Source organism: Schistocerca americana, chromosome 3 (genome assembly GCF_021461395.2).
Source record: "Schistocerca americana isolate TAMUIC-IGC-003095 chromosome 3, iqSchAmer2.1, whole genome shotgun sequence".
NCBI classification, from domain to species: domain Eukaryota; kingdom Metazoa; phylum Arthropoda; class Insecta; order Orthoptera; family Acrididae; genus Schistocerca; species Schistocerca americana.
Window position 1 is genome coordinate 356,348,343 of NC_060121.1, and position 22,213 is coordinate 356,370,555.

At 43.9% G+C, this 22,213-nt stretch overlaps 1 protein-coding gene across 1 annotated transcript in view; it reads right to left on the reverse strand.

Moving 5' to 3' along the window:
- LOC124606079 (potassium voltage-gated channel subfamily KQT member 1-like) overlaps positions 1-22,213 on the reverse strand; it is a 296,924-nt gene that overhangs the window by 38,648 nt on the left and 236,063 nt on the right. Inside the window, exons 7-8 of the mRNA XM_047138043.1 lie at positions 21,257-21,466; positions 5,611-5,761 (exon numbers count right to left, since the gene is read on the reverse strand). Of these exons, the coding sequence (XP_046993999.1) occupies positions 5,611-5,761; positions 21,257-21,466 (361 nt within the window). The remainder of the gene's footprint in view (positions 1-5,610; positions 5,762-21,256; positions 21,467-22,213) is intronic.

A 22,213-nucleotide genomic window follows, 5' to 3' on the forward strand; every position in this document is an offset into this window, starting at 1 on the left:
ATCTTCAATCGGTCCGGAGCGAGACGCCTAGGTCGGCATGCTACTGGGGGACCATCAGTCGTTTGAATGTGATGCACCGTGTCATGTGGTACGAACCTGGGAGCGCCGGGCGGCCTGGTCAAGTTCGGGTAATTAAGCAGTAATTCAGTGTACTCACCCTCCGTAGCATGGACCAACTTGGCACTGTGCGTTGCGGTGTTGCGACGGAAACCCGCGACTGCTAAGCCAGTTACGCTGTCTACCAAGCGTGCGTTCGTGACGTCCAGTAGCAGGTGGTAGTGCGCCAGGAGGTCAGCAACGACGATCGCCTCCGTGACGTCAGCCACTGTAAAATTCCACTCGTACGCGCGACGTAGGCCGAGATTAAGCTCCATCCTCTGTGTGCCATATGTTGCGATGGAAGAATTGTTGGCAGCCGTCAGACGGAAGGGAGTTGGCGGCCGGCAACGATGTATGTCTGTTCGTGGTATGATACTCAGGTCCGACCCAGTGTCAATTAAAAACTTTACGCCGGAACTCCTATCGGTAACGAACAGGCGCTTGGAGGATAACTGGCAGTCGGTTGCGCCTATTGTCGACCGCCGGTGGCGTTTGGGTGCGAGCATGGCGATGTGCACTTCCTTGCCTGATCGCCGAATCGTCGGTGGTACCAGCACAACGGTACCTCGCCTTGCGGAGTGGTAGTACCGCCGGAAGATCTGCTTCTCGAACGCCGCCGTCTGTATCGGCTTCTTCTATTATTGTCATCGTCACGTGCCAGTAGCGCACTGACCTGGGCGCACAAAAGCTCAGCCTTGGCCGCGAGTGAATCGTGGTCGGCCCGTGCTACAGACGCGGTACTGTTTGTACTGTTGTCCAACGCCGCGACTGGGCTGACCTGAGCCGGTGTGATCGCGTCCTGAATCCGGTCTGCCAGCTGCGCCACGTCATCCAGCGGCATGTCCGTTTGTGAGGCGATTATGGCTTTTATTTACGGCGGCATCCTACTCCTCCACAGCGTTCTGAGCAGACTGTCTGGCACAGTAACGTGTCGACTTTACTGCGTACATGTCGCAGGTATTGTGAGAAGGCTTCCTGTCGCCAATTTCTTCCTGTGTCAGAACCTGACGTATCCGGTCCTCTTGTGACGCGGTCACCCGTCGAATCAACTTTGATTTTAGCCTGGGATAAGCTCCAGCCTCGGGCGGTGCTGTGATTATGTCCTGCACCTCGGCTGCATAACGTTGGTCGAGTTGGCTCACAATCAGCGCAAATTTAGTTGCTTCGACCGTTATTCCAGCGCAGCTAAAACTTGCATCTGCCTGCGCGAACCAGAGTACCGGGTTGTCGGGCCAGAACGGCGGCAAACGGACTGCAATCCTGGAGACGGCCTGCTGTTCGGTTATTATGTGCTCGTTACTTCTGTAGCTCACGCCTACTTCACGTCGGTTTCTACTTGGATCACGTCGGGGTCACCACTTGTCGGGTTCAGCTAAACTGGTGGCTGTCCGACCTTTGCTTAACGTGTTTCAGAAGAATAAAGACCTTCACTTCAGCAACAATAACTTTATTGCTAGCGCGTACCTGACGACGCCCGGCCTGCATGCATGGACTGATCGGAGTTACGAAATTTGCTTGCGGCCTATACAGAAGGATCCTTAATCCTCGGGAAACTTCCGTAGTTAGGAGAAAAAACAGTAATCGTCCACACAAGCCAGGGGCACGGGACTACTACTAACTCAAAAAACAAGGAATAATAATAATAAACAGAACGTATATAAAAGCTAGAAAACACAGCGCCTCTAGAGGCTGGGCGCGGAACTACACAAACGTCGCGTACAGTAATTACGACCGCACAGCACTGCACTGACACACGCGCACAGCACACACACACACACACACACACACAAACACACACGCACCGGCGAGCTTGAATTAGCGCGCGGCAGCGTCGCTACACCTTGGTTTGGTATTTATTTGCATTGCTGGCACATAAAACTCGAATTGTTGCTTCTACAGTTACCAGACGCTCACCATGTTTTCTGTGTTTTCAACCATAGAGCAAATATCTCTGGAGTGAGCATTGCATTCTGCGCATGTTGTCAACGATATTAATCCAGGATTGTCACGTGTTTTCGGGACTTCTCTGTGCGTGTGTGTTTTCCGCAGAGTTGGAAGTTTATAATATCAAGAGTTTTTGTTGTATTTTCACCGTTTGTTGATAGTGTAATAGCGATGGTGAATTACTGTTGTTGCTACGGATGCAAAGAAAAATTATGTGAAAGGAGGGATAGTAACTTTTCATGGGTACTATGTTTAAAAATTTCGAGACGCATTATAATGAAGGCTTGATTCTGTAGACCTATTTTTCTACGATTTTATGACTATATAATAGATATTACGTCTCGTGCGAATTTGCTAGTGGAACAGGAAAGGGAATGATTAGTTGTTTCAGCAAATACTATCCTCCACGCATTTATCAGTGACTTGTCGATTATGTACATAGATTTGAAAGACGGGAGACAGATAAATTCAATAGAGTGGGAGTCTGTAATTGTCTTCATATAATATGTGCATCCAAACCTTTTTGTTTACTATAAAGTTACAGCAGGAGGCCATGTTAAGTGTATCTAGGACATGGAGAATGATTCTGTGTGATTTATATTTTAGTTTTCCGAAGGATGAACAACGAGTAAAGATGTGGCTCCAGAAAATAAGGAGGAGTAATTTTGTCCCCACAAAATATTCCAAAGTAAGTTCAAAACACTTTGAAAAGGAACGTTTAAACAGAGAAAAATTTGGACGTGTGTGGCTGAAGGTAGATGCTGTACCAACTATTTTTAATTTTCCACGGCACCTACTACCAATTTCTGCATTCAGCTTAAAAACATTTTCTGCATAAATCAAATAAAAGACGCAGTAGTGTAGCTAATCAAAGTACACATTCATCTTCTTTAGTGTATTTTGCCTTCAATTTATGTTCTTCACCATTTGATTAAGAAGCGTAAAATATTAGTAAACATGTCCCCAAACTTTTTCATTTGTGTCACTTTGCATTTCCCTTAATAGTGTTATATGGGTTGACTGTTGCATGACCAACTGTATTTGCTTTACAGTACATTTATTCTCCGATCGCCTTTTTTAAACTTCCAAAAATCGAGTGCATCTGAACTGTGAAACCTATCGCAAAGAAGCAGAATGCATATCACTTGCCCTTAAAGGTTACGTAGCTGGTTTATTCCGGGTATCAAATGGATACTGTTAAAATGTCTGCGCGCAACATAAATAAATAATCCACGACACGTACGAAAAGAATCCGTCTGTACTAGGGATGTAATGACATATGAAATATTCGTGACAAACACACGACGTCCCGAGAACACGTGACCAGGCCGGCAATGTGTGTTGACAACACAAAATTTGTTCTGCGCATGTGAATACTCACTCCAGAGATATTTACTCTAATTTACTCTATGTTTTCAACCAAAGGTTTTGATGGATGTAACCCAATCGTGGGACTATTTTTTTTTTCTTCATAATTTCAGTTTCTGAGTTCATATTAGTGCAGTTGATGGACATTATATTTACAAAACTATTTTTTAACTTCTGACACCATGTAATGTGACCGATTTATTGATGTGTGGAATAAAGAACGCTGTAGCAATGTATACATATCTCATGGGCCAGGATGTAAGTACAATCATGGCGTACATCAGATGAGGAATGATCAGATGGAAAGGTACGAAATGTCGTAACAACCAGCCCAGTTGAAATTTCCATATGTCACTTTGAGAAAATGTTCTGAGACATCTAGGGATACGAATGTAGTGCAATGGAAGCATACGTCATGACCTCCCCCTAAAAAATTCAAAGCTGTGCTCTGAGCATGTTCAATGTCCTTTTCAACGGTTTATGTCCTATACTCGTTGAATTCCTCGAGCGTGAAAAAACCATTAACAGTGACCTGTGCTGTGAGACACTCTGTAATCAACGTAAGTCCATCAAGACAAAACAGCCTGCTCACAGTGGGAGTGATTCCGCTCCACGATATCACGCGTCCACGCGCCTCCAACATCACACAAAGTGTATTGGCCAAGTTCAAGTGCGAGCAGCTTGAACATCCGACCTACAGCCCGGACAAACTGCTCTTTGAGTTCCTTGTGTTTGGTCCGCTAAAAAAGAGTCTCAAAGGGAAGCGCTTTAACTCCGGCTTGTAAAGCAGTGGAATAGTTGTGCTCAGGCTTCTCGTGAATAATTTTGAATAAAGGCTTAAGTTTTATCCACATTGTTGCTTATTACCTTTTCTTTTGAATACTCCTTGTACGTTACAGTACAGTATCGACACGTTTTCGGAAGCAAATAAATGTCGATAATTTGAAATGTTATTTCACTTCTCAGCAATTTACCATACAGAATTGATCAAGAATATCCGTATGAAGTTTACTCTGGCTATTAATAAATTTTATGGTTGTTAGTTCCTCGGATTCCGATACTATACTCCGGCTCTTCGTATCACAGATGGTAACTTATAACCTCATTTTCACCAATCGCTATTGGGCTATGCAAGTAGATATAAGGCGACGTCCATTGTAAATACACTCTGACGTGACTTAACACGACATGGTATGATAATCAGCAGTGGATCGGCCTTCTCACAGTCGCACAGCCGTAGTTTGCAGGCCTGTGTTCACGGTCACACTGCTAATAATTTTACACTGTGTGAAGTAAGATGTTGCCAACGTGTAGTACAAGCAACAACACGGATTAACAGATTTCCTAAGTGTTCTGAAGAGCCTAAAAATTTATCGCTTGAACATTATTAAAGAAATTACTGAAGTGAGCAAGCAGGAAGAGTAGCAATGTTTTTGTGTATTCCAAGTCACGATGGCAACTTTCATAGTGAAGCAGTAGACAACTTAACGAAGTGAGTAATGTACTAGGTGACATACTAAATGACAGACTCCCTTTGGAAGAGTTTTGGGCGTAATCAACGAAAAAGAGAGACGACTATCAGAAGCAATGGGATTCGACCAAGATCTCAAAGGGAATGCGTTACCATCGGCCTTAATTGAAAACAGCATTATTTCCTTGGTTTACCAGTTGGAACAGAAGCATGCCCATAAATCATGGTAAATCTTCAACTCACCTGTTTGAAATAGGATTGAGGATTTACATTATGCGATTTGTGCATGAAGAAGGAGATGTGAACCATCTACTATTTCCAAGACACAGACATAAATTATGTGAGCATTGGTTAACGCAGAGGTTTCTCTTCTAATACTGGATGTAGTGTTGCTGTCAAATCAAAAGAGTGAACCAGTATTAAATGTGACGTTCGACCGCTTAAGTACGTGTGATACAAGTATCTGGATATAACATGCACATGATGTGTGGATATTTTGTGTGATGCTACTGTTTTTTGTATTATGGTGTAATTTCTTAATGAGTAGTTTCTAGTGGCGCCATGTTTTCATCATTTGTCCGTACCTAACATTTTGTAAATAGTTATTAACAAAGTGCAGAGTAGAATACCATCAATAATGTGGTGGGCGGCTGCACAACAACAGGCAAATGCTAACAGAGAAAAAAACTACCGCACCGAAATAATAAAGGGAAGAGACGTATACTCACCTGCTTTCGGTTCTTCTATGTAGAAAACAACGTCGCCCTCACTGTCACGCCTGGTGCTCCCTTCGAGTGCGTTGCTGGGAACCTCCATGCGATTCTTCGATTTCCTGCGCTTGAGGACGCTTGCCTTCTTCGCTACCTGGAGGATGAGAGACTGTCGGGGTGTTCAGTAAGCGAATATAAACACCAAGGGACACACGGGATGATAGGGGTAAGGGATGACAGCCACGCTAAGCAATGCACATAATATTTCTTACAGCTACGACTTCCTTCTTTATGAATAAAACAATTTATCTACATTGCACGATACGTTACATCGCTAAATGAAGGTCCGCACGTGATGTGTAATCATAACAATAACACGTTAGTTAGGTCCGCTACACTCCTTTTAAAATGAAATCTAACTGGGAAAAAATTTGACATCTGAAAATGCCTACTGAAGCAACAGCAAAAGGCTATATAGTCGTAAAATTATGAATACTGTTTAAAAGGCGACCAGTATTTTTAACCTCAGTATGTATGTGCAGTAAATATAAAACACGTAAGCAGTGAAACATTATTATTAATGGAACATACGATCCATTTTAATTGCACTAGTACAGGATTTACCAGAAATGTATGGCAAACTTCCAGAAGACATTCTTCACAAGTAGAAGAATATGTTATATGGACATGCGTCCAGAGATGCTTCATTACAGTGTTAGAGCTCATTTTCTACTTGTATTCCTTGTACATTCATTGAGGGAAACATACGGGAAATAGAAAGTGTCAGCATACCATGTGAAACACCTTCTTACATAAAATCTACAGTAATTATCACTAGCTAATTTTTCTGCAGGGATACGCTTCGGCCTATGATTTATTCAACAAGTGTCTATGTTTGCTTCAGTGTAAATGTTCTTCTAAAGGTTCTGACACTATTTCGGCATGATCAAATCGTAAATTTTCAAGACCAGCTCTTATTGGCTAAAATGTATCCTCATACGTCTGTTGAAGCATATGCTAAACAAAGATTTTCTATTAATATTTGAGACGTTATTGTTGTCGGTGATTGTTTGGAAGGACTTCATGTTTTTCCATCCAGGCACATCGGAAGAACCTACAATTCATTCTTACAGGAGATAGTAATAAATTGGGTCGAAAATGGGATTTTTAATTAATAATATTAATGTAATGTCTGACATTTTCATTGTATTTTCGCAGTTGCTTCACATCGATACGATGGATAGTTTAAGTGTAGTAAATGTTTTTGCAGAGCTGGTAAATACAAATGCAGCGCTCCTTTCCGCATATATTTTTTGTGGTTATGTTCACGAGCAGTGCAATTTTATTTAATGCTGGATTGCATTTATTCTCTTAGCTAAGAATTCTAAAGGGTCTCATGGTTCACCATGGTTTACGGCACTGTCTGCATCTACCGATAGCAAGCAGACGTCAGACTGTCACTGTTCGATTGTAAATTCGCTTATTCATTAGTCTGTGTTCACGTGTTGTTAATTCCGCTTGAGTTTTCTGTAAGTACAAAATGCTAAGTATAAGAAGGTTTGAACAAAGAGAGAAATTTAGGACTAAGTGATTACTGTGTGTAGTGCGCGTAACTTCATAAATGGCAAGAAACAATATCATTCGTCTTCACGAAAAAAAGTACAAAGTTCTCATGTACGTGAGAAGTGTACCAGTGACTATTGGAATGCTGTGAATCAGGTTGGGAATGTTATATTAACCAGAAGCTGCTATCTGAGCTAGAAGGTAAATTTCACTAAGTGAAAACAGTGTGATAGTGATGTTTCTTTGTTTGAAAATGTACTACACTGGAAGTGAATTGCGAACAGGTTAATAATAAAATGCGTGACATGTGGATCGTTAACTCAAACTATGAAATCATGCGCAATGAAAAATAAACTGTTTGAAAATAACGGAAGTTAGTGTATAACCTTAGGTTCATTGGAAGAAATAATGTTTTGTCTGAAATGTTGGCTATCTCTCAGCCGCCAATGTGGTTACTTTTTACAACAGGATTATTGGTTTTGTTGTTACAAATGTTTGTACATTTTCAGTTAAAAGAACTGCTGAAGAAACTGCGCCTGAAAGTACCTGCCGGCCATTGGTGGCCGAGCGGTTGTAGGCGCTTCAGTCTGGAACCGCGCGACCACTACGGTCGCAGGTTCGAATCCTGCCTCGGGCATGGATGTGTGTATGTCCTTAGGTTAGTTAGGTTTAAGTAGTTCTAAGTTCTAGGGGACTGATGAACTCAGAAGTTAAGTCCCATAGTGCTCAGAGCCATTTGAAACATTTTTGAAAGCACCGAGTGTGAATCAACAAATATTGTTCCTGCCTTTATGGCAATTACAAGAAGTGGAAATTGGGTCAAAGTTTTATTTAATTTACAATACATATGCAGACGTTGAGCTTATTTGTCGTTATGAAGGGCCCAAATGCGGAATGGAGGTGTCTTGTGTGTTGAGTGTTTTCTAACGTTCATTTGAGTCATGGGGTGTGCATTATATGCTGACTTCTAGGAGATGGCGATAACAGAGCATAGAACTGCTGCAGAAAACGTCTATGATTCCAGTAATTCTGTTAATAAGCAAGAATGTATAGGACATGTGTAGAAATAATGGGTTCTAGAATGAAAAAGTTATGAGAGAGAAAGCGGGAAAGAAACTGCAAGATGGCAAGGTGACAAACGCCATATCACCAACTCAGAGATAGATAAACTGCAGAATTTTTATGGATTATTCGCACGAAGAAACGCGTAACCCATAAATTATGAGAAAACTGTGGGAACCTAAGTTTTTGCAAACTGACAACAAACAAAAATCTTCAGCATCGTGAGTATATTCAATTTTTATATTGAGGTTTGTAACCACAGAAGCAACTATAGGGCATGTATTGCAGTACATCGATAAGAAATGTGGACTTTTTCTATCGGTGTATGGTCTAGCAATATTAAAATCCAGCAAAGGATACAATGATTCTTTATGTAAGTCTCTATGAAGGGATATACAATAAGTAGTAAAAATTACAAGAGCATCTCTACTTGTAGCTGTAGAAAGTATACTGTATGGACGCCTTAAACTGTGGTTGCATAAGATACCAATGGAGGCTGGGCCTGTACTACCTCGTTTACACCCTGCCAATATCAGCAAGCAACGCGGTAGCCGCTACCAAAACTTGTAGGTCCATCAAGTTAGAGTGCAACTCCCGTTATCTTAAAAAGACTCGGTAAGTCCTTTCAACATACAGGGGAAAGGCGAAATATTGTGAACAGTGGTAGTACTGGGATAGTTGTGTTTCATGGTCAACAATGCAGATAAGGCACGTGTCACGATGGACTGTGCGTGTTCAGTACGAACTAGGCAACTGTGCAGGTTGTTTACAAGTAATGCACACTTCGTATTTGCATTCAGAGGCTGAGGTCGACGTGCAGTGAAAGACTTAACAGAGTTCCAGAGAGGGCAGATAATGGGGCCCGATTAACTGGAGCATCGATAACCAAGACAGTCAACTTATTGAATGTTTCAAGAGCAACTGTTTCAAAATTCATGACAGCCTACACAAAACATGGAAAGACATCAACGTGTAAAAATAATAATGAGCGCAAATCAGAACTAAATGACACGAATTGTGTCAAAACAGCCGGTGGAAGTGGCCGAGCACTTCTAGGCGCTACAGTCTGGAACCGCGCGACCGCTACGGTCGCAGGTTTGAATCCTGCCTCGGTTATGGATGTGTGTGATGTCCTTAGGTTAGTTAGGTTTAAGTAGTTCTAAGTTCTAGGGGACTGATGACCTCAGAAGTTAAGCCCCATAGTGCTCAGAGCCATTTGAACCATTTTTTGTCAAAACAACACAAAACTCCGACAGCTAAAGTGACTGCAGAGCTCAATAGCTATCTTCGAGATCCGTATCTATCGACACTGTCTGCTGAGAAGCCCATAAAGCGAATGTTTATGGACGAGCTGCTATACCGAAACTATTAGTGACGACAAACAACACAAAGAAGAGTAAAACAGGCTGTCAAGAGCATAAATTCTGGACGGCTGATCAGTGGGAACACGTCATATGGTCCAACGAGTCATGGTTTTCGCTATCTCCAACATCGGGCCGGGTTTACATCTGAAGAACGCCAAAGGAAGCCTGCAATCCTGAGTGCTTGATTCCAACGGTTAAACACGGAGGTGGAAGAGTGTTGGTGTGGGCAGCCATGTAATGGTATTCTGATGGTCTCATCATTATCCTCAAAGGCTGTATTATAACCAGCGATAATGTGAACATTTTAGGTGATCAGGTGCATTCCATGATTCAAATGTTTTTCCCCAACAATGATGCCATGTTTCAGGACGATACTGCACCCGTTCACACAGCCAGGAAAGTACAATCGTGATATAAGGAGCATGCAGCTGAACGGCAGCGTCTTCCCTGGCCAGCAAAGTCCCCTGACTTGAACATTAGCGAACCCTTGTGGGCAGTATTGGAGCGCAGACTCCAGAGCAGATTTCCGCCTACCTCGTCACTGCAGGAGTTACAAGAGATTCTGATCGAAGACTGGCGTAACATTCCACTGGAGACTATACAATCATTACATGCCAGTATTCCAAGAAGATTAGCAGCTGCATTGTGGGCAAATGGGCTTCAAACCCCTTATTAAGAAACCATTCCCAAGTAAGTACAGGTGTTCACATTATTTTGCCTAACCCCTGTACATCAGTCCTGCTTTCACACAAGCACAAATACAGAGTTGAGGATGTGAGGAGACAAGGTTCGTTCAGTCGCACCACTCCTCTCCTCACGCCAGTGCAAATTCTCATTTGTTTGCACTCGCAGCCGACTGCTTCGTTCAGGTGTTCCCATGTTATCTGCATATGAATAATTTAAATATCGGCGACACAGGACTGAACCACCCTCTTAAAGAGCTTTCACAAAGGACGGCCTGCGCTGAGTCGAACCCTTTCGGTCCATTCAGTGCAGTGTGGCTAGTTAAGTGTGGACATGCCAGTACAGGATACTCTACAAGATCTGATGAAAGATGTGCATTTAACAGTGCGTCGAGAAATGTGGTTTTTCATTTCGTTGTTAATGTTCCTCGGCTTCTAATAATACCGTGTGATTAAAAAAAAACAGTTTTCACGTGTTTATTAGAGACAAACTATAAAAGATGGGAACATATTGCGCATGTCAAAGTTGTGACACAGCTGCGCTATTGTTTGTTTGTAGCAACACGTAGACCACACCACCGCAAGAAAATACATTTTGTTTATTGGCATTTGCGCGGAGTTAACCCAGCGTTCAAGTGAACGTGGATTCCACCGTCGAGTCAACAAGAAGCCGCCTCTGCACAATCAGATACACAATTCGTGGAATCTGGTTGCATATGCAAGAGGACGAGCACAAGTCGCCCACGCACGCCCACGAAATTGTCGAGAGTATCCGAGATGCAGTCACACTGAGCCCTCAGAAGGCCACAAGATGGGCAGGCAACTTCTTCAAACAACGGTGTGGCGTGTTCTGAAACGACGTCTGAATATAAAACCTTACAAGTTGCAGTTAATGCAGCAATTACGTCCCGGCGACCATAACAGAAGGTACGAACTTTGCTTTTCAGTTCTCCATAGTAAGGCAGAGGATACTTTTTCCGAACGACTCATTTTTTCGAACGAATGGACGTTTCCCCTATCGGGAAAAGTAAACTGCTATAGTGATAGATCTTGGGGTCACGAAATCCTGGCGTCGTCGTCGAACACGAGAGAGAGACATCGAAACTAAATGTATTCTGTGCCATTTCTTTCCACAAAGTTTATGGACCCTTCTTTTTTGCGAAGGAAATTGTGAGAGGAATGTCATACCTGGAGATGCAGCGAAACTGGTTGTTTCCTCAGCTTCACGAAGATTCCAATGATTTCGTTTTTAAGCATGACGGCACCCCACATCACTTCCACCTTTTACCTTGTGCTGCGGCGTTGTCTTAACAATGCCGTCCTACAACTGTGGATTGGAAGAGTTGGAGAACAACATCTTGTTCATTGCTTTTTGGTCTCCCAGGTCCTATATTCCTATATTCAATTATAATTATTACAGAGATCGGCCTACAGTAGATCAGCTTCACACGACATTGCGTGAGGCCAAATATTTTGAGGGTACCTAATTGTTGTAGAATTTTCGAACACGTATTATGTTCGAGTATAATGACTTTTCTGGAGACTAGAAATCGACTCTGTAGGAATCAGCATGGGTTTCGAAAAGGACGATCGTGTGAAACCCAGCTCACGCTATTCGTTCACGAGACTCAGAGGGCCATAGACATGGGTTCCAAGGCACGAGTAGATGCCGTGTTTCTTGACTTCCGCGAGGCGTTCGACACAGTTCCCCACAGTCAGAAATGGCTCTGAGCACTATGGGGCTTAACTTCTGAGGTCATCAGTCCCCTGGAACTTAGAACTACATCACACACATCCATGCCCGAGGCTGAATTCGAACCTGCGACCGTAGTGGTCGCGCGGTTCCAGACTGTAGCGCCTAGAACCGCTTGGCCACTCCGGCCGGCTCCCCACAGTCGTTTAACGAACAAAGTAAGAGCATATGGACTGTCAGACAAGTTGTGTGATTGGATTGAAGAGTTCCTAGATGACAGAACGCAGCATGTTATTCTCAATCGAGAGAAATCTTCCGAAGTAAGAGTGATTTCAGGTGTGCCGCAGGGTAGTGTCGTAGGACCGTTGCTATTCACGATATACATAAATGTCCTTGAGGATAACATCGGAAGTTCACCGAGGCTTTTTGCGGATGATGCTGTAGTATATCGAGAGGTTGTAACAATGGAAAATTGTATTGAAATGCGGGAGGATCTGCAACGAATTGACGCATGGTGCAGAGAATGGCAATTGAATCTCAATGTAGACAAGTGTAATGTGCTGTGTATACATAGAAAGAAAGATCCTTTATCATTTAGCTACAATATAGCAGGTCAGCAACTGGAAGCAGTTAATCACATAAATTATTTGCGAGTAGGCTTTAGGAGTGATTTAAAATGGAATGATCATATAAAGTTGATCGTCGGTAAAGCCGATGCCAGACTGAGATTCATTGGAAGAATCCTAAGGAAATACAATCCGAAAACAAAGGAAGTATGTTACAGTACACTTGTTCGCCCACTGCTTGAATACTGCTCAGCAGTGTGGGATCCGTACCAGATAGGGTTGATAGAAGAGATAGAGAAGATCCAACGGAGAGCAGCGCGCTTCGTTACAGGATCATTTAGTAATCGCGAAAGCGTTACGGAGATGATAGATAAACTCCAGTGGAAGACTCTGCAGGAGAGACGCTCAGTAGCTCGGTACGGGCTTTTGTTGAAGTTTCGAGAACATACTTTCACCGAGAGTCAAGCAGTATATTGCTCCCTCCTACGTATATCTCGCGAAGAGACCATGAGGATAAAATCAGGGAGATTAGAGCCCACACAGAGGCATACCGACAATCTTTCTTTCCACGAACAATACGAGACTGGAATAGAAGGGAGAACCGATAGAGGTACTCAAAGTACCCTCGGCCACACACCGTCAGGTGGCTTGCGGAGTATGGATGTAGATGTGGTGTAGATGTAAAAGACAGAGTTTTTGTCCCTTCTACGGCAGCTACTCTTCAAGAGGTGAGAAATCGAACAGCTGAAGCTGTCAACTCACTCGTGTGTGGAATGAAATGGACTACCGTTTCGATGTTTCTCGAGCAACGCATCGTGCTCATGTAGAATGTATGGTATACTGCCAATTCGAACACAAAACCATGAACCTTCCACTAGCCAATGACATGCGCAATGTGTTTCTATCTTCTTTCGAAAAGAATCACACTATAGATTCCGTGACGTACAGTAAGAGGTTAGCTAATTCCTTAGGCTCCATATTCTCTAGACCTACACTGATGGGCACCAAATGTCTATGCATGGCTCAGAAAATTGCTGTAAATTAAAGGCCAGTGTTTACGGGCCCGGAGCTGCCGTCCGATAGCTTCACAGATGTGTTCCATCGGATTCAGATCAGGTGAATTTGGTGCCCCAGATAACAACACAAGTTCACTATCATGCTTCTCAAACAGTTGCAGCACGACTCTGGCCTTGTGAAACGGACAATTATCCTGCTGGAAGATGTAATCACCGTCGGGAAAGACATCAGGCTTAAAGGAATGCAAATGGTCCGCAATAATATTCAGGTAGTCGACAGCTGTCACGATGTCTTCGATTACTACCACAGGTCCGATGGAAGGCCAGATAAATGTCCCAGTGTGCTGTGAAACACTGGTGCTTTCACCAGGATTGTGCTCCGTCGTCAGATTTGCACAGATAACCTCCTCTCCCGCTTTACAGAACGGGAAAGCCTCAGATTTCCACGTTCTGTCAAGAGGCGAGGATATCCGATGTCTTGTCTGTTCGTTATTTCACCATCCTTCAATCCTTTACTGTAGGAATTCACAACAGAGCACGCGAACAGTCGACTAACCGCAGTTTCCGAGATGCTTGCTCACAGGCGCCGGGTCATAAATTTACGTCCTTTGTCAAAGTCCCTTACTGACCAATGGATTTCCTCATTTACAGCCTGTATCGTCGCTGTAACGATACCCCTTTCATGTATGCTCCGCTTACGTACTTACCCTACCGCGTCACATGCACGCCACGCCACATTCAATCTCATTGTGGAGAGCTGTCAAAATGATTTATCTGATCAGTTTATGCCCTCTCTAGACTTTAGTGGAGGCAGCTGGAAGGTCCCCGGTACAAGATGAAGAGAGTCTACGTGATTGTATTGTGGAAGGCAGCGAAATCATGCATGATACTCCAGGGGTACATCAGCACATCTGATTTTCAGTGCGAAAGCTGGTTGCTAACAGAGGGCATCCCGAACATTTCATGTAAAGAAGAGTTTCATAAGGTCTGCTAGTACGTTTTGGTGCTACGTTCTTTCCATGATTCACATGCTATGAAGGGTTGTAATAAATGGGCTGTAACACTTGAACAAAGCTTCTGGTGCCATATCGAAGTTGTATGTGTCCAGTTGTATTGTTTGTATGTGACGAATATGTTTTAAAAGTTTAGGCATACCGTTTTGTTACACCCTGCATCGTATAGTATTTAGAATGAAACCTCCTAGAGGTTATGATCAGACACATATTAGTAAGAAATTGCATGGCGGGGCCGTGCTACAGCGATTACTGAGAGAAAGTGGTCGCTTGAGAACTTCCAGTCTGGTCTAACGTACTAACGTATTTTTGTGTACTGATTATTTGCTAGCAGACAAACGAGGGAGAGAGAGAGAGAGATACAAGCTCAACGACCTCCATTACAAATATTTGTGTTTGTAATAGTAGTATGATAAGGAATAATGGGCACGACTGAGATATTACGGCAGGTGTAGGCACGCAGGAAAATGTTCGGAGCACACAAAGATAATGCTATTACGTGCCACTGATGAAAGCCAATTTATCCTCCTGCTGTTGTATTAGATTTAACTCTTTCGATTCTCTATCCCACTGCAAAAGGCCAAATGTTATTCAAACGTGTGATGCAACAGAAACATTACCAATGAACATTCAAATTTGGCGAAATCTCTGTATGAGTTTTTATTCTGTAATACAGTATACTGAAAATGAAAGCGCTGCCGTGATCCAGAACTGATTGATACAAGTTATGCATAAAATAAACTAAATGTGCTAAAGCGTTCTGAGAATGGATTGCGAAATTACACAGATATTCGTGAATAGGCCGGTGGTAGCTTTTTTGTATTTTAAATAATACTAAAAAAAATTATTATCCTTTTAGTGGTGTACGCGTGCAGTAACGATTAACAAGAAAAGTGATAAAAAATAGCCTAAATATATCTAATTTTTGAAGTGTGTCAGCACTTCAACAGTTGCAGATAATGACCTATATACCAATGTGAATAGAGTTTTACGACAGTGTAACACATAATGACACTTACTTTTTACAAGTTTTTATTTAGAAGGGCACATCGAAAGTAAATTGTATATTTTAGTCTCATTTTTACGATTTAAGAATCAGAAGCTTTATGTTGTTATGTAATTAACTGTAACCTCCAGTTCCACAAATCAGAAGACATGATATGTTTACACTAGACGCGCCACTCCTGCTGTGTTGAATCGTAATATGACGAATTCTCAGGGAATGTACTCAAATGTGTGGAAACTATACGCGTATGTAGTAGCTGGTTTGATTTCATAATTTAGTTTCTGGCTATGAAAGCGTCTGTGTGATCCGATGATGGAAAAATTTAGTAAAAGAATTTTGTTTACAAGACGGTCTCCAGTTTTCCCACAGGCAGAATGTTTAACCTATACACTATGAAATTATTTTTTAATTGCGGTTTTCTCTGATTCAACAGTTATATCGTATGTCACAAAAATTTTCTTCAGGGTAGTAATGTCGTTGAAACACCGAAAGTGCTGGATCTGCTATGACAATTTCAATGTTACTTGTCTTGCTTTTAGTAAAAGATTTTCACGCCCTGAGAAAAGAAGGAAGTCTGCCTATTCAGGCGAACGAGAGCGTGCATCAAAAAGTGAAACTAAAGCCAGAACTGTATCTACTGTGCAAAAGCTGCAGATGAAGCTCCTGTTGATAGGCGCAATAGTTCGTCACAAGCAAAACACGGAGCATGCGTTTAAGAAAAAGCAGAAGCAGACTGCTGACATCTGAATAACCTCGCAACAAGCGGTTTTGCAGGGTGGCCCACGGGAAGCAGACTACAGGTGGAGTCGTAATAAAGACTGGTGTAAGTGGTTTCTTTTTAAAGGTTTTTATATTCCATTGTTCTAAGGTCAAAAGTTTATCTTCAGGATTGGCGACTAGTAGGGTTCCTCTGGAGCAATGAAATCGGTGCGTACTCCTACACTCTGTGACTGTCTTCATACACCAACTTCATAGCCGTACGCGTCTTTAGTGTGGACCGTACGCCACCAAAGGCGATGGCCATTGAACGTTTGATCAAACACATCGGTACGACTGGTACAGCGTTTGGTACGCCGTGTTCAGGGACCACTATATCCGTTAACACAGTCGAGAACAAAGAGATACTGCAGACTGACTAAAATTTAACATCAGTCTACGTCCCAAGTCCAGTGCTGACACGGCGTAATTCCCCTGAGTGTGATGCTGATTGAACAACAACGCCAGATTATGTCATTCGCTACTGACCAAAGATGAAACATGAAAATATTTTCATAGCACACTGTTGTTCATTAAAATCGAAAAACCATGAATGCGGAAAGTAGCGAATGCCACATTGACACGAAGTGTGCTTTGATATGAAATGATTAACATTTCAGCAAAACCGTATTAAGTAGGTGGTATTAACGTCATCTACAGGGGACGCAAAAAAACTATGGAAACACCAAAAGGCTGCGCGGAGTGGCCGCGCGGTCTGAGGCGTCACGTGACGGATTGAGCGGCCCCTCCCGCCGGAAGTTCGAGTCCTCCCTCGGGCAAGCGCGTGTGTGTTGTTCTTAACATAAGTTAGTTTGGTCCCTTAGGAATTCACACACATTTGAACATTTTGAAACACCAAAAACACAACACATTTTCTGCCAAATATGGTGCAGGAAAACGGTTAGCACTCAAAACAGCTCTCGGAATGCATAAATAAAGGTTCTTTGTGTGAGATCTAATTTTCTCCTGGCGTATACAACGTTCAGATAACTTGCGGGAATGCAGCCGGGTGATGTCGTCCATAAACGCCGATATTTCGGCAAGTGCATAACCTGACGTTTTCAATCCTAAACTGCAGCAAGTAAGCGCTGTGCAAGTTTTAAGTTCGTTCCGACAACGCTTACGTGTTGCAGTTTTACCTTGAAAATGACAGGGTGTGCTCCTGCGTTTCAGTAAGTTGTGATATTTGAAACTTTCTCTGCGTACAGATTGATCCATAAAATTTCGGACGAAGTGCCGAATGTGTGCAGCTTGCTGCCACAATATTTCAGCGCAGAGTTTTCTCGCCATCTTCAGATGAATACCGACAGGAAATGCACTGAGCTCACGTATTTAAGACCCCGCCAAAACATGAATGGTGCGTCAAATTGGCCTTGGACATGCGCTCTTTGTCTGCAAGTATGTGCGTTGCGTCTCGAGCCCTCCGTGGTGAAAGCTGGCTTCATCGATATCAGATCGACTGTCTTCGCATGGCAAACGACACCGGCTACGCAGAGGACGAAGTTTTTCTATGACGGCATTCCATGCAGAATTTAACTGGAAACTGCCGTCTCGGTTAATAAGGGACTCAGACAGCAATATATCCACTGATTCATTGATGACGGAGTTCCATAAGTTTTACGTATGGGCCACAATTTTCGTTCGGTAATGTTTCATCAAGTGACCAGTGGAAATACAATGTTCGGCGACAGCGGACGTACTGGCTTGGAGGAGGCGAGTATGCCGCCGACGTTCTACGACGCGTTCCTGCACTGTGCCCGTCGTTTGTTCTACGCAAGATTTGACGCATTGGCACGGAATTCTGCAAATGCCTGCCTTGCGCAACTCTAAGTACTCTTTAACAGATCCCAAGAGCGCCCAGATTTTAGGAGAAGGACGAAAAATTGCTTGAACTTTACGTCTTCTTAATATTCTATTTTGGCCGAAATATTTCTAATAAATGGTAAGTAAGCAGACGCTTTTAAGGCCTCATCCTCTTATTTGTGTTGTCGTTTGTACGTCTGTAGCGCTCTCTGTACTTGTTGGGATGAGTGTCCCTTGTTCTGGAACACAGTTTGCAGGTGGTCCTGTTCCGTTTGCAGATTATCGACATCCGAGATTGTATGAGCTAAGTGTATTAAGGTCTTTAGAACGCTCATCGTTTGTGCCGGACGGTAGAAACTACTAACTTGCAGATACAGATCTTTATGAGTGGGCTTTCGAAAAACCGAATGTCCAAGTGTTCTATCACTCTTCCATAACACCAAGACGTTTAAAAACGGCAAGCGACCATCTTGCTCCATCTCCATAGTAAATTTTACGTTTTCATGTGTGTACGGCGTTCAGGTATTGCAGATATTCTCGGAGACTGTCCAAGCCATGAGGCCAGACTACGTACCGCCAAAATACTAGTGGTTTTAAAATAGCTGAGGCGAGTGCTCGCACCTCAAAATCTTCCATAAAAAAGAATGGCCACCAGTGGAAACAAAGGGCTTCCCATGGCGACATCACTAGTTGGTTCTAAAAACTCGTTGTTAAATGAAAAGCACATCGAGGAGAGAGAGTGTGCTCGAACAAAGCTGTAATGTCAGCCGCAAACCTTTTGCTGATGAGATGCAGTGAGTCCATTAGAGGCATATTTGTAAAAAGCGAAACGACATCGAAACTGACCAACAAGTCGCTGCTTTCCAGCTTAAGTGACTGAAATCTGGTGATCAAATCACAAGAATTTCTTATATGATGTAGTAGACACTTGCCTACAATAGGTTTCTGTAAAGACGCCATGTATTTGACGAAATCATAGGTTCCAATATTGCTTACTACAGGAAGTAAAGGCACACCTCCTTTGTGGACCTTGGGCAGTTCATACAGCCTAGGTGAAACTGAATCGTTTGATATCAGTCTCTTGATGACCCACTTTGGCAGAGAATTTTAGATAGAAGTTCTGCTGTTTTCCGCTTCACTCGATTGGTAGGATCCTTACCGATTTTGCGATAAGCTGAGTCATTCAATAACACACTGATGTTATTTATATAGCCCTCCCGTGACATGAGAACAGTAGCTTTACCTTTATCGGACTTGAGCTCTACCGTATCCACGTCTGCTCTAAGTTACGGAGGGCTGCTCTCTCCAGCACTCATGTCGGTCGTCTGCTGCCATAGCCCACCAACGCCGAACTTCGTCGCACTCTCCTAACGGGTACGTCTGTCGTACGTCTCACATTGATTTCTGCTATTATTTCACAACGTGCTGCTGGTATGCTAGCACTGACAACTCTACGCAAACGCCGCTGCTTTCGGTCGTTAAGTGAGCGCTGTCCGCCACTGTGTTTCTGTGCTCCTCGCCACATTCTTCACACTGTGGATATCGAAATATTGTATTCCCTAATGATTTCCGAAATGCACTGTGCCATGCGTTTAGCTGCAACTACACTATGTGATCAAAGGTATCCGGACACCTGGCTGAAAATGAGTTACAAGTTCGTGGCGCCCTCCATCAGTAAAGCTGGAATTCAATATGGTGTTGGCCCACCCTTAACCTTGATGACAGTTTCCACTCCCGCAGCCATACGTTCAATCAGGTGCTGGAAAGTTTCTTGGGGAATGGCAGTCCATTCTTCCCGGAGTGCTGCACTGAGGAGAGGTATCGATGTCGGTCAGTGAGGCCTGGCACGAAGTCGGCGTTCCAAAACATGCCAAAGGTGTTCTATAGAATTCATGTCAGGACTCTGTGGAGGTCAGTCCATTACAGGGATGTTACTGTCGTGCAACCACTCCACCACAGGCCGTGCATTATGAACAGGTGCTTGATCGTGTTGAAAGACGCAATGGCCATCCCCGAATTGCCTTTCAGCAGTGGGAAGCAAGAAGGTGCTTAAAACATCAGTGTAGGCCTGTGATGTGATAGTGCGATGCAAAACAACAAAGGGTGCATGACCCCTCCATGAAAAACACGACCACACTATAACACCACCGCCTTGGAATTTTGGCACATCACACGCTGGCAGATGACGTTCACCGGGCATTCGCCATCCCCCCATACCCTGAAATCGGATCGCCACATTGTGTACCGTGATTCGTCACTCCACACAACGTTTTTCCACTGTTCAATCGTCCAATGTTTACGCTTCTTACACCAAGCAAGGCGTCGTTTGGCATTTACTGGTGTTATGTGTGGCTTATGAGCAGCCGCTCGACCATGAAATCCAAGTTATCTCACCCCCCGCCTAACTGTCATAGTACTTACAGTGAATCCTGATGCAGTTTGTAATTCCTGAGTGATGGTCTGGATAGATGTCTGCCTGTTACACATTACGACCCACTTCAAGTGACGGCGGCCTCTGCCAGTCAACAGACGAGGTCGGCCTGTGCGCTTTTGTGCTGTACGTGTCCCTTCAAGTTCCCACTTCACTATCACATCGGAAACAGTGGACCTAGGGATGTTTAGGAGTGTGAAAAATCTCGCGTACAGACGTGTGACTCAAGTGACATCCAATCACGTGACCACGTTCGAAGTCCGTGAGTTCCACGGAGCGCCCCAATCTGCTCTCTCACAATGTCTAATGACTACTGAGGTTGCTGATATGGAGTACCGGGCAGTAGGTGGCAGTACAATGCACCTAATATGAAAACCGTTCGCTTTTGGGGGTGTCCGGATACTTCTGGTCACATAGTATACCATTCCAGCTTCAGAGTCTGGTAATTCCCCTCGTGCGGCCATAATCACGTCGGAAACCTTTTTACGTGAATGCACATCACTGTCCCATAAAATTTGTCACCTCAGTGCATAGTCAAGTCGTCACGGTTTTGTTGATCAAGGCTGCTCCAGCGTTTTCCTCTAGAGAGTTCTTGCGGAAAAGCAGATGAGCCTACTTATGCTCTTAAATCATGCCATGTACAGCGCGCTGGACAGAAAGCCACTTGCAAGCACTGAAAGCGGAGAGACGACTTTGGGCTGCGCCTACCTTTCCCAGCGGCGCGGACGAGCTCTGGCTGGGCTGGCCGGTGTCCTTGACGTAGATCTTCCAGGTGGCCTGGCTGTTGAACGACTTGTCGGCGGCGTAGCACCGCCACAGGCACTGGATGAGCATGGCGGCCGCCGGGATCTGCCGGTTGAAGTGCTTCTGCCGCTGCTTCTGCTGCACCTTGAGCGCGAACCCGGAGCCCAGGATGCCCTGTAGCGGAGATACGGCCCGGTCAGCGACATGTCGACAGCGTGTAGCTCTGGACATTGCTGGCTGACGCACAACTACACGAAAATGAGATCTTAATTCCCAAATTACAGTGTTTTTACTCTGAAGTGCCAAAGAAACAGGTGTAGGCATGCGTATTCAAATACAGAGATACGTAAACAGGCAGAATATGGCGCTGCGGTCGGCAACGCCTATATAAGACAACAAGTGTCTGGCGCAGTTGTTCAGTCGGTTACTGCCAATACAATGGCAGGTTATCAAGATTTAAGTGAGCTTGACAGTGGTGTTGTAGTTGGAGCTCGAGCGTTGGGACGCAGCATCTCCGAGGTAGCGATAAAGTAGGGATTTTCCCGTACGACCATATCACGAGTGTATCGTGAATATCAGGAATCAAGTAAAATATCAAATCTCCGACATCGCTGCGACTGGAAAAAGACCCTGCAAGAATGGGACCAACGACGTCTGAAGAGAATCGTTCAACGTGACAGAAGTGCAGCCGTTCGCAAATTGCTGCAGATTTCAATGCTGGGCCATCAAAAAGTGTCAGTGGGCGAACCATTCAACGAAACATTATCGATGTGGGCTTTCGGAGGCGAAGGCCCAATCGTGTACCCTTGATGACTGCACGACACAAAGCTTTACTCCTCGTCTGGTCCCGTCAAAACCGACATTGGACTGTTGATGACTGGAAACATGTTACCTGGTCGGACGAGTCTCGTTTCAAATTGT